General features: G+C 43.5%; 1 protein-coding gene across 2 annotated transcripts in view; it reads right to left on the reverse strand.

Annotated features, from left to right (window-relative positions):
* The window catches only part of SGSM2 (small G protein signaling modulator 2), a 60,872-nt gene that overhangs the window by 22,847 nt on the left and 25,741 nt on the right, over positions 1 to 12,284 (reverse strand). For both annotated transcript variants that reach the window (XM_075719885.1, XM_075719883.1), the window contains exons 3-9: positions 10,507 to 10,669; positions 6,191 to 6,352; positions 3,028 to 3,095; positions 2,385 to 2,530; positions 1,814 to 1,948; positions 1,228 to 1,352; positions 102 to 169 (exon numbers count right to left, since the gene is read on the reverse strand). In XM_075719885.1, coding sequence (XP_075576000.1) covers positions 102 to 169; positions 1,228 to 1,352; positions 1,814 to 1,948; positions 2,385 to 2,530; positions 3,028 to 3,095; positions 6,191 to 6,352; positions 10,507 to 10,669 — 867 coding nt within the window. The remainder of the gene's footprint in view (positions 1 to 101; positions 170 to 1,227; positions 1,353 to 1,813; positions 1,949 to 2,384; positions 2,531 to 3,027; positions 3,096 to 6,190; positions 6,353 to 10,506; positions 10,670 to 12,284) is intronic.

Genomic DNA, 12,284 nt, shown 5'->3' on the forward strand with positions numbered 1-12,284 from the left:
ACAGGCACCATATAAAATGGTAGCAGCATTAGCAGCAATAACATTCACCTGGCAGAAAGGGGCTTTGGGAGCACCCCCACGAGAAGAAGGTTTATGCTTACGTTGCTGATGGCAGTGAATGCAGACGATCTGGCTGAGTGGCACTATTAATGCGTAGTCCCAGTAAACACTAATAGGGAAGGAAAAAGTGCAGGAAACATTTTTTTTTCCCCCCCCATATTCAGGAGTGCTTGCGGTTCCAAGCACCCAATAAAAAGACTCTGCTAAGTTAATAACTGCTTAGTAAATTTGGTCAATTAAGGCAAATTAATAGTCAAGTAAAAGGCAAAGGAACTAGTTCTCCACAGTGGATACATCTGGCACCAGCCTTTCCATAACCTCCCTTTCCCTCTTCACCTCCCCTCCCCACCACCGCCCCACACCAGGTTACAACAATGTTCTGGCTGAGATTAAAATGCCTGGGGCACAGGCTTCATGATGGTCTTGCAGCTGGGTTCAGGACAGCCGGGTTCTGTTCTGCCTTGCACATGTGATTTATGGGCAGCAGCATGTAAATCCATTGGGGCTCCAGCTTACAGATTAAACACTGGAAACAGCTCTGAACCCTTCCGAGAAGAACCTCGACAGAGTTTAGCAATAAAAGCAAGGGTAGAGGGCTTCACTAATGTTCTATTAAAAAATACACATGAAGTTTTAGAAAAAGAATGGAGTAGATTAAGCATTCAAGAGCACTGTTCTGAGGTTGAAGGAAGCACTCCCTGAGGAAATATACCTGCCTGGTTCGAGACTTTACCTGTCTTTCCACTGAAGCAGAATGCCAAATTACATGAATAATTGATCTAACGAAAGACAGAGACATTGCAGGTCTTTTTTTCTGAGGCTGAAATTAGCCATGCTTGCAAAGTGATTTGTGACTGTCTGAAGGGAGGTACTAGAACTGTAATGATGGAAGGTAGTGTTGAGCCTTTCCTCCCAAACACCTGGAAAAGCAGGCTTTTGTTTTCCTTCTGAAAAGGCCTTATATCCAAGTGCATTATAGGACCTTTGGAAAGTTGCTTAATCTGTGGCAAAACAGGAACAGAACCCAAGCTGCCTGGCACCTTAACTTATGCACTATTCAGAAGCCCTTCAGTTAAATCAGCCTCATGACACTTAGGTCATATTGCCAAGTGTACAAGAAATAAAAACCATGAATGCTTCCAATCTTTTCCTGAATGCAATGACTACCTTTTCTCCAGCTCTGAATCTCCAAGGGTTCCATTCATCAGCTGATTTGGAGTCCATTTTAAAGTCAAACTATCTGCTGACTGATGAAGGGAGAGATACCCAGGAATTGCCTCCAAGTCGTCTTTCTGTTCACAGAAGCAAGAAACAGACAATCCGCGTGACTCAAGTGTTCAACTGTAATTGTCATATTCCAGTCTTCCTGTGCCCCACAAGTTCCAGAGCAGTGCATTATCTAGGAACTGCTGAAGGAAACCTTAACACCGAAAGAACCGGTATTTAATGTTGGTATTAGAAAGAGGGGAAAAAACACAGTACAGTCACTGGGTTTATGAAATACAGTCTGGTACGTCTGTTCCTACCCATATGCCCCCTCCACAGTTCACATTGGTCAGGCAGTGAAAGCATTCGTCACGTCTTAATCTATCTCAGCATAATAGAGTCAAGTGGGAAGGCAGCACTGTCCTGAGGACAAGACATTAAGCCAGTACTTGACAAACCTAGGTTATATTCTTACCTATGCTACTGACTTCTCAAGTCACAGCCAAGCAGCAGCTGTGTGTATTGGCCCAAAACTCAGTGTACTCACCGGCTGGACTAAGACGTTGTTTTTCCCATACAAGAGGTGTGTTCGGGAATTCTGGTGCAAAGACTCCACATACTCTCTTGCCGAAGCAGCAAAGCGATCTTCTGAGGTGCTCCCACTTGAATGTCGTTTCCGGATCTAGCACACACACAAACACAGTCAAGGCAGATCAGGTAGGATGGGAATGACTGTACCGGCAGGCCGATAAAACAGGAACAGTTCCATTTAGACCCATCTCTGTAGAGTGGAACTTCTTTCTGGAGCCAGGAGACCTTGCAGGGAAATGACCTGGCCTCCTACTCACCCCGACCAAGGCAGCTCATAATTTCTTGTGAACTACCTGGTCTGATCACAAGTCTGATCAAAAGCCACAGAATTTAGTCCTGGATCTCAAACTTTTCTACATACGGGTAAAGAGGACATTTGGGCCCAAATGGCCTTTTAATCTGTGATAAAGGCTCCATTACAGAAGAGAAAAGAAAGGTTGTTCTAAATTCAGATCTCGCTCTCCTGGGGTTGTTTTTATTGTTAACCTGTGCCTTGACTCAGGAATAGCTACACAGTAAATACCTACTCCCAGGGCTGGGCGCTTTGAAGGAGAGTCTTGGCGGCCGTGTACTCCATGAATCCGGTGTCGCTGCACAAGCTCATCTGCTGAAGGGTCTGTCCAATAGTGATCAGCTGTTTTTAGCTTGGTGTACTCCAGAGCACATGGTCCAACTAAGAAAAGAGCCCAAGGGAGAAATCACCTGAGTCTGTTCAGAAACATACTTCGTCTTATCCTGTTGGCCAAGTACTGAAAGTGAGATTTCCTTCTCAAGCCAAGTGAATATTAACAATCACTTAATAATCCTACAGGATCAGCCCATAAAATAGACAATACATGCAATAACATATCAGGTCCTATTATCTAGGGCTGTATAAAAATATTCCTGTAGGACACGATACCCTGCCATAGCAGCATTAGCAGTTACAATTTGCTAGCAAGCATTCAGTGAAAAGCGATTCCCATTCTGTTCTCTGATCTAACCGATAATTAATAATAAAACAGACGACTGGTCTTGTAAACAACAAACCAACATCTTCTAGATTGCTCTATTATAAATTAACTACATGCTAGAGAGAAAAATCACCTTTTGTAACACTATCATAATACAAAATGTTTTAAGAAACAATTTATTTTCTTTTGCGTAAGAAGTAACTTTGCAAGAACTTACCTAGGAGAGAAGCCAGTACTGGGCCACATACAGGATCTGCCAGTAAAGCTTCTTTTTCGTAATATTTACTGGGAATAAAAGATCAGAGTCCAGTTAAAAACACTGGCTGTTATTTTTAAAAGCTCTTATACCTCCTAGTAGCATGAGTCCACTGACTTTTAAAATAGCACACGTTACTGCTTACCAGAAAGTATGCCAAAGGAAGCAAAAGAGGTAAGGGCAGAGAAGCTGGACAGGCTGCTATTAACCTGACAATTCCTTCAGCGTTTGCTGTGGGCCCCCCGGGAGTCCAGTGGAGGTCGACTGCGTGTGCAGGGGGAAGCACAACTGCTGAAGTCACATTCCAGGTCAGACTTCATACTTAATAAAAACTGAGGCCAAACAACCATTTCAAGAGCAAATTCAGACAATTAAATTACCTATATAGAAGGGAAGTTTTAAGAGTTTAGGTTTCTAAGAGTTTTACCAAGGCTGAAAACAGGATCTAAGCTGCACACCCGGAGTGCTGCACACATAGTGAAGCAGAACACGTTTTCAAAGCTTGGTTTTACAGTTCCAACACAGAATTCCAGCAACATAATTTTGCTGCGATTATCAAACACACTCTCTCGTGCAATGGGCCAATAGGAAAACTGTGTATCTAAACAGCCAGAGACAGGACCAAAGGGATCCAAACCCCATATATTTTCCGAACCTGACAGGTAGAGGAAAAACAGTTGCTAGGATTACCTAGAAATCACCGATGCATGCATCCCCTCTAAAAGCTCTAATGGAGCTTGACTGGCTTACCTAGTGATCTCATAAAGAAGGAATGTTGTGTTGGGTTTGCAGGTAAAGAAGGCTTTTACAACATGGTGTGTCCTAAACTATTTTTAAAGGTCATTAAAATATATCCTAGGAAAGCTATAGAGAAATTATTTTGTCCTATTTTAGACATCTGCTTTAGAATTAGATGATTTCCTAAACTGTATCAGTAACATTAACTAGATCTCCACAGAGCATAAAGGGGGCCTAGAACAACCAGTTCAATAAACCTGCACTCCAGCCTTCTATATTTAACAAGATGACCACCACCCCTACTTTGGATCCATATTCTGCCCCTGATCAGCTGTGGAATCTCAGGGAAGTTGCCTCCTCTCAGTATGCTCATTCTGCTTCATCTGTTTTTGAACCGAGCTCTCGAGGGGCAGGAACTTGCCTTTTGCTAAATGTGTTTACCCAGTATATTTGATTTGGGGCTTTGAGCACTGATGCAATATGGACACAAACAATAACTCTCTGCAAGCAATTTTGTCAGTTTTCCACAGAGACCAAGAGATCCACACATTCTTAAACAACTCTTCCATCTGTGAGGAATAATCTTGAAACACTGTCAAGAACAATGAGCTACTACAAATAGTAGCTCTTGCAATGACCCCAAAGTCTTCCCAACACAGCAGGCAAAGCTGACTTACAAAACCACATAGCCAGAAAATCGAAACACCTAAATTTCTTGACTGTCATTCTCTTCTGTTGTCTCTTCCACTAGATGGGGCTCAAACTCTAAACCATCTTCTCTTCCTCAAGAACAGATGAGCTGAAGGACTTAAACATGGAGCATTTGAGCAGTAATGTCACAAAAATGCATGAGAACAAGCCTTATGAAGAGGTTCGTTTTATTCACTAAGTCAGGTTCTCAAAATCACGCACCTGCAATTAAGGACCTGATCCTAACTCATTTGAAAGGATGGAGACAGCAGTAAGATGAACATCTACAATACAACAATCGAGACTGAACTCTCTTGTCATGTCTCCAGGTGAATTATGTGGAAAAAGTCATTAAAAACCCCTTGTATCCACGTATCAGCAGACATATTGATACACTGGACTAAAATGCTTTCATTAGCTGTGTCTCTGGGACACAGCCAACCCTCCCACTGTCTCTTCTGCACACAGCTCTTAAAACAAACTGGCATTAGATATCCCAGAGCAACAGTTTTCTTTGAACAGCACAAAGACCTTTCTTCCATTCTCTCTTTTTAGTGGCAAGATAGATCATGAAAATAAAGCTGATGACAAAGAAAACAGTAATGCAAACTTGGAAAATACTGTGAGAATAAGTTCCTCTGCCCTAGCTCTCTTCCTTGTTCAGACCCATAAGCTTTGGACAGCCAAGAATGCGTCCCCCAGTGCAGAATTACAAGAGCACCACTGCGAACAAATTGCAATGGCCGTGGGTACAGACGTACTCTTCTGGGACCATATCAAGCTTTGTGGTTCCTACCTTCCTCCTCTTATGGGAAACTGTCCCCAGTGTGCCCCTTAATTCTTCTTTATCAGTTATGGGAGGGTAGGAAGGCACAAAAGGTAGAGTTAAGACCCCCCTCTTGGGAAACCAAAGCTAATGCTCAACAGTAGGCAGTGATGATAGAATATGTCACAGAACAGAGACTTGTCTCTTCCTCTTAAAGAGTCCCTGTGGATTACATCCATAAAGCATTGATGCTCTTCTCTGGTTTTGCAAGGGAAGATTCACTTTACACAAAACCTGAATTTTCTAAAAAGGAAACATGATTAAAACCACTTTTTTCACAGCCCTAATGGTTTATATCATTAACTCCTCCTGTTGTAAATTCATTTCCTCTTCTTTTATATACAAAGGGCATTTTCTTCCCTGACATCCTGAAGTTCCAAACGATTATTTTTAACTAATGTAAGTGAATTAAGCATTCCTGACCTATTAGAAGACATTTCTATTGCACTAGGTTGCTGAGGTCTGGGTCTAATGAATTTGGGCATCTAGTATCTACTGAAACCTAAGGTGCCTAAGTGAGTGGAAAAGATCAGGGCTTTGCATGCTTCTAAATGCATTACTCTTTATGGTAGCACTGTTCAATATTGCCAACTTTAGAAAAAAATAAAATAAGTCCTTACTAAACTGCAAGTTAGTTTTTTAGGTGATTTCTGGAAAGCTGTATGGCTGTTAACATTTTTTGTAAGTCTGAGACACGTCAATGATTCAAAATAAAAGTACAGTTTCTTCTAAATGTCCGAGTATCTGGTTTTCTTCTTACCAGAAGTCTGCATCCCAGAAGTTTGAAGAAGACTTTTGATTAAATCCCTTGTTGCAGGCACCTAAACACATCGGTCCAACAAATCCCTGCGCTTCTGATTCTTTCCTTACCTGCAGTTATCAACAATATACTGCACAATCTTGTCGAGCACTTTCTCAATCAATGCTGTCCGAACCCATATGTGTTTGATGGCCTGAGGTGTCAGGACAGGTGTTTTGCTTGTGGCTGATCCCTGCCTCTTGAGGGGTTCCTGCCCATTTGGCTGATTTTTCCTGCAAAAGGAGATAACAGTCAGAATTCAGACTCTTCTCACAGAAAGCTCTCCAGTGAAAGACTGTGCGGAGAGGTGTCGGAACACACAGCATGTATGTGACAAATGCATATCTGTAAATTAGCTGTCTACATTACTATGTCAGCACTCACTACCCACTGGGATTTGGAGCTGTAGTCAGTCCATCATCAGGGATTTTCTGAAAGTCATGGCTATAGCTAATGATTTAGGATGTCTTGGTTCTGAGTTATGCATAGGATAAGTCTGTAAGGATTATCTAATTCACAGACAGACGCTAAACAAGCTCTAAAAAAGCCCCCAGACAGGTCTGTATTAGGTATCTTGGGCTAGGTAGTCACCTACCAAAAATATCTTCTGCACTTCTGGAGCTTTAGGAAAAGCCCAACATTTGAGCACCTCCAAAACTCCCACACACTAGGCTGAAATGAATAGGCTGTAAATCCACTGCAGACCATACACCCCAAAAGAATGAAAAATAAAAACAACCCCAAACCAAAATGCAAAGTGTAGCAGAAAATAAGTTGCACCTGATGAGCAGAAGTTTGCTTCTTACAAACAGAGCTTCACACTTAGTTGGGAAAGCCACAGGGAGGATGGTAAAAAGAAGATTCTTGTCTCCTGGCTTTCTATGGGAGAAACTAGCCACGACCCCGAGACGACACACAGCTCTTTCAGCCTGAGGTGGTCCCACTGAGACTGGAAGCATGGAGCAGGATTTGAGATAACACAGGCAGAGATTTTCCAGGGACCTCCTGCCATACCATCATCAGGCAATCCTTGGGCACAGGCCCATCTTTTCATTCTCTCTGTGAAGCACCATATATAGCTATAGCACAGTCTGTGCTAGTGTCTTGGCAGCGAGATCCTATCTCCTACCACCTACAGAATGACAACAAGACAACTAAGAGATAAGCAACATCAAACTGAGAAACTAGAACTATAGCAAATGAGCATCCAAAGCCAGCTGGGAGCTTGCTCACAGCCAAGACCCCCTGCTTGTTCCTACAGCATAAGCCAGCGCAGCAACAGGTCCACCTCAGGAACGGGGAGCTTAATGCTGCCTTTTAGTGGCAGGATGGCAAGCTGGCTCTACAAAGCAGAATCGCCTCCCAAGCGCGGCTGTCAACAAAAATGCGGGGGCTGCTCAGCACGGTGGTCTCTTGAGCGACACAGGAAGTTGACAATCCTTTCTCTGGAGCTATCTGCTGCCCACAAAATCTACTTGACCCCAGTCCAATGAGGGCCATGGCATGCTGTGCCCCAGGCATGCTGTGGGACTGTGTTTTGCTACATGGACAGGATGGTACTTTTTTCCCAGAGAGGTGGTGGAGTCACCATGCCTGGAGGCGTTCAAAAAACGGGCAGACGTGGCACTTCGGGACGTGGTTCAGTAGGCATGGTAGTGTTGGGTTGACGGTTGGACTGATGATCTTAGAGGTCCTTTCCAACCTTAATGGTTCTATTCTGTTCTGTAGACCCCAGCATGCTATGCTTCCTGCCATGCAACTGCACAGCTTCATGGGGTTGGAACTGAAATCTGCATCATGCCAAGGAGCAGTTTTGTGCCTTCTCAGCACAACACACATGCTCTTACACATGCTGGGTGTCCCACCATGGTGAGCATCCACCCCTCATCCATTAAGTAGCAGTGTCCAAAATACATTTTCATAGTGACAACAATACTCCCTTCACTTCTTCAGTGGCCCTGACACAAATTATCACTTGTCACTGTTGAGATAATTATTGGCCTGAACAGATTTGGAACCAGAGACTGATTTTGAAGCTGAATGTGCTGCCTAGAGCTTTCCAGTTCCCAAAAGGTGACCCACAAAAAGGAAAAAGGGTTTGTTCTCTCCGTTTCTCTTTCCTGCTGCCTAGCAAAGTAGCTGAAATGTGACTTTGTGTTCCCTTCCTCCCTCCCTGCTAGCTTTGCCTGCGGCATTCATTATGTAAGACAAGAAGACAACGCTGCTCCATACTGAATACCTAACATGCAGCAACAAGTCACAATGCACAATTTTATAAGGTGGTACCAGCCACACAGAGTCTCCCATGACAGCAGTGGTGGGGCACTGCCCCAAATCCTCCTCCTGAAGCACACAATGCAACTAAGTCATGCGTCCATAGTGTGGCAGGGGGTGAAGCTATGCCAGCCCTGCCACAGCATGTGATGACACCTTGTGATGGGTCCACACTCCTGCATCGGGCAATATAATGCAGCTGCAGGAGAAAGGTACGTGACAGAGCTGAGCACTGAGAGAGCTTCCTACTTCTGCACAGTGCTGCAGGTTTGCCTTCACTCTCCACACACTGCATAGGGCTGGCAGTGGAAGACTAACCCTCTTAATCTCTTTCCCACAAAAATGTGTCCCTTAAAATAGCAGAAAAGAAGGTTCAATTTTGTCCTAATGAAAAGAGAAACCCTGATGTCTTCAACAATCTGCAGTAGAAAATCCATGTTCTCAAATGATCCTGTTCTTTGACAGCACTCAGGTCTGCTTTGAGGAAAGTGTTTAATTACAAAGACGAAATACAACAGTTGGGTGCTGTCTTGAGTGAGATCTGTAATTCTTCTCCACATTTACAAAGTCCCTAGTCCTTCATTAGGCCATGACAGAACCTCTACAAGGCAACACACACGCAGTGTGTGACTTCTTCCCAAGTCAAGAAATACATGACACCACTAACATCAGAGGAATTCAAATGTGTTTAATTGCATTGTAAACAGGGGCTTTCTTCAGCCACAGCCTCAGGAGCAATTAGACTGCTACAGCACTTGTGTCTCATTTCATATGTTCAACGAAGTGAGTCCACCCCCTGCAGTATTTCCTAACAGAGTCTCTTTGCTGTGCATATTTTCTACTGAAAATTTGTGGTTGTTAATAGCCGAAAACCACACAAATTTTCTCCAAGAGAAACCACAGAATTTAAGTTCATTTGCTCCTTTCTGTTAGAGGACACAGCCAAAGGTCTCCAGTGGTTACAGCAGGGTTCATGTGGGCTCATAACCAGGGAGGAAGGCTGGAGAATTTTCAGTAGAAAGCATCCTTCTTCCCAACATTTAAAAAACTAAAATTGATAAAATCCCAGTCTGTATCAGTAGGCAGACAATTAAAAAGTATATCAAAAATAGGACATGCCTCTTAAAAACTACATACCCAAGCCTAATATTTAGAAGTCTAATAAAGATAAATGCCAGAAAACTACACAGAAATGCAAGTGCTAATTTAAAGAACTGTCAATAACTGAAGACTTCAATGCAACACAAATTGAAGTCAAGCTTTCTTGACAAAGCCCTTCAACAGCAAGTTGACCAAGAGGCTAGAAGTCCTTACAACGTACAAAGACCTCTTAAGTCTTGGCAGTGTCACTGCACTACCATCTACAAACACAAGAAAAAAAACTCTCCTGTCCTGAGTTTACAATATAAGACATTCATCCCACAGGCTCATGCACGGTGATTCAGTCAGCAGAACCACACAGAAAATTTTAACTGCACTACTCGCCACCAGCAAGAAGTTTAGGACTTTCAGCAATCTCAAGTCCTTGACTCCAGCACAAATTAATTTGTGCTCAAGTCCAGCATGTACTTAACTGTTTTTCTACCATCAGTCTCTCATTGCTGACAGCCTCGAGTTCATCCTTCTTCCTATCATTCTTTGTTATCCATTAACTGAACTATTTCTACCATAATACCCACCAGTCTTCTGTTCTTGGTTTGGCAAGGAGCATGCCAAAACAGCTTTTCTGGTAAGTCTGTTCTCCTGTTCCTCTTGCCACCCACAGCCCTTCCCACCAACACTCCAAACTGGTCTACTGTACCCTGACTGTGAGCACTCTCTAAAATCACCAATTACTCACTTCTGTTGCTTTGTGGGGGCTGGACGCAGTGATCCGCTATACTGAGAAGCAAAACAAGACACAAAAGACCCAGTTCCCAACCTCTGTCTCTTTGCTAGCTGTCAGCTTGATCAAACAAAACCATTCGCCTTAAAGTTACAGACACTAAAGAGACAAAGCTTTAACAAATGCAGCCAAAACAGACCCCTTCGCATTTAGCAAGCAGTCTCTGTATCCTCTCCACACTGCACACACATCGTACGAATTTTGCTGATAAACAGACCTCAGCCTCACCTGCCTTCTACCTGCTGCTGCAGTTCCTGCACTTTCTTGCATATGTCTCCAGCTACTGCATACGTCTTGCCAACTTTGGTGAACAGCGCAGCCACCTTGTCAGTCCGCAGGAAGCCGGCAGCCCTGCGCTTCAGCATGTGCAGGAGACACGCTTCCACAACACCTGCAAGAAAGGGAAGGAGATAGAGTTATGGGTACTGCTGTCCTTCAGTCTTCTCTTTGGTTAATACCATCTGCTAACACCCACTGGTCAGGTGTGGAGTCAGAGGTGGCGGAGTCCCCATCCCTGGAGGTGTTCAAAAAACACGTAGACGTGGCACTTTGGGACATGGTTTAGTGGGCATGGGGGTGTTGGGTTGATGGTTGGACTGGTGATCTTAGAGGTCTTTTCCAACCTTAATGATTCTATTCTAGTTTTACTTTCATTAAAAAATAATCCAGCCACCAAGCCAGGAAACACGAAATTAATTATCACTCGACCCTTAACTGGTTTACTGGTGGACTTGGTAGCGTTAGGTTAGTGGTTGGACTTGATGATTTTAAAGGTCTTTTCCAACCTAAACGATTCTGTGAAAAGACATGATCACCTGTGACTGGTATGAAATTACTCTGCAATCACAGGTACTGAAGATGAACCAGTTGTTAGGACACTTGCTGGACTAAAATCATAGAGTCTACCGGAAAACAAATAGGAAACTGAACAATTATGCTAGGGAAGATAAACCCCTCCCAACGCACTGGAAGTCACTACAAGACAATAAAGCCTGGTAAGACAGGCTCACCTTCCAACAGAGCCCATCATCTAGCTTTGGACAGAAAGATTAAAAGGCCTACGAACTGAGAAGAAAATGTAACACTACTACAGCCTGAGAGGGAACAGAGATGCAGCCAGACCTACAACAGATCCACCTGTGAGGTTCATTTTGCAAACCTTACTGTAACACGCTCTGACGGTCACCAGCAAAAGACCACATTGCACTATTTCAGCCTTGCAAGACTGTGCATCAGAAATCTAACCATCTCTCATTTAAACTGCTGCAGAAAAAAAAAGAAACAAGATAAATACAAATAAAAAACAAAATAAAACCCAAGCCTTCCTTGTCTATCAGCTTTTAAATTGAGACTGCAGATGACTCACCCAGTCAACACTGTCCATAAAAAGGTATGAAGGACAACAGACCAATTCATTCATAGGGATGGGAAAAAACCCAACTCTTATCTGCATGGTGCGCACTCACTGAAACCCACACAGGCACGCCAGTCCTTACAGAAGGGTTTGGGTTCAGCATCTGAGCGATGCTCTCCTGTGTTTAATGACAGCAGGCAGTCCTGCGGTAAATTGCAGTTAGAATTGCCACATTAAAGTTTCGTTATGAGTAACAAATGGTACTCCATCTGCTCGGATACACATTGCATCTCTCCCAAGATTCAGCAGCTAATTTTGAAAGAAGGCAGTATTTTGTGGTGCTTTAAGCCCAATACTGTCAGGTGCTGAGCATCTCCTGAAGACTCCCCCTCCTTATTGTACTTAATGGCCTCCAAATCCAGGAATACCTGAAAGCTTGCATCTAAAAAAAGACCTATCCTCACTGCTCAGTCCCTGAAAACTAACCTAAGTCCCAGGCAAGACTGAATGGCATGCAGAAACACCTCCTGCGTTTAGCTAGCTGAGAATTCGGGGGATCACAGGATGTGTCTGTATTGAACAGCATTAGGAAAAACGTCCCCGTCATCTCCAGCACTGCTACCCTGTTTCTTTGCTTTGCAAGACTGAAGAA

Source organism: Pelecanus crispus, chromosome 12 (genome assembly GCF_030463565.1).
Source record: "Pelecanus crispus isolate bPelCri1 chromosome 12, bPelCri1.pri, whole genome shotgun sequence".
Classification (NCBI taxonomy): Eukaryota; Metazoa; Chordata; class Aves; order Pelecaniformes; family Pelecanidae; genus Pelecanus; species Pelecanus crispus.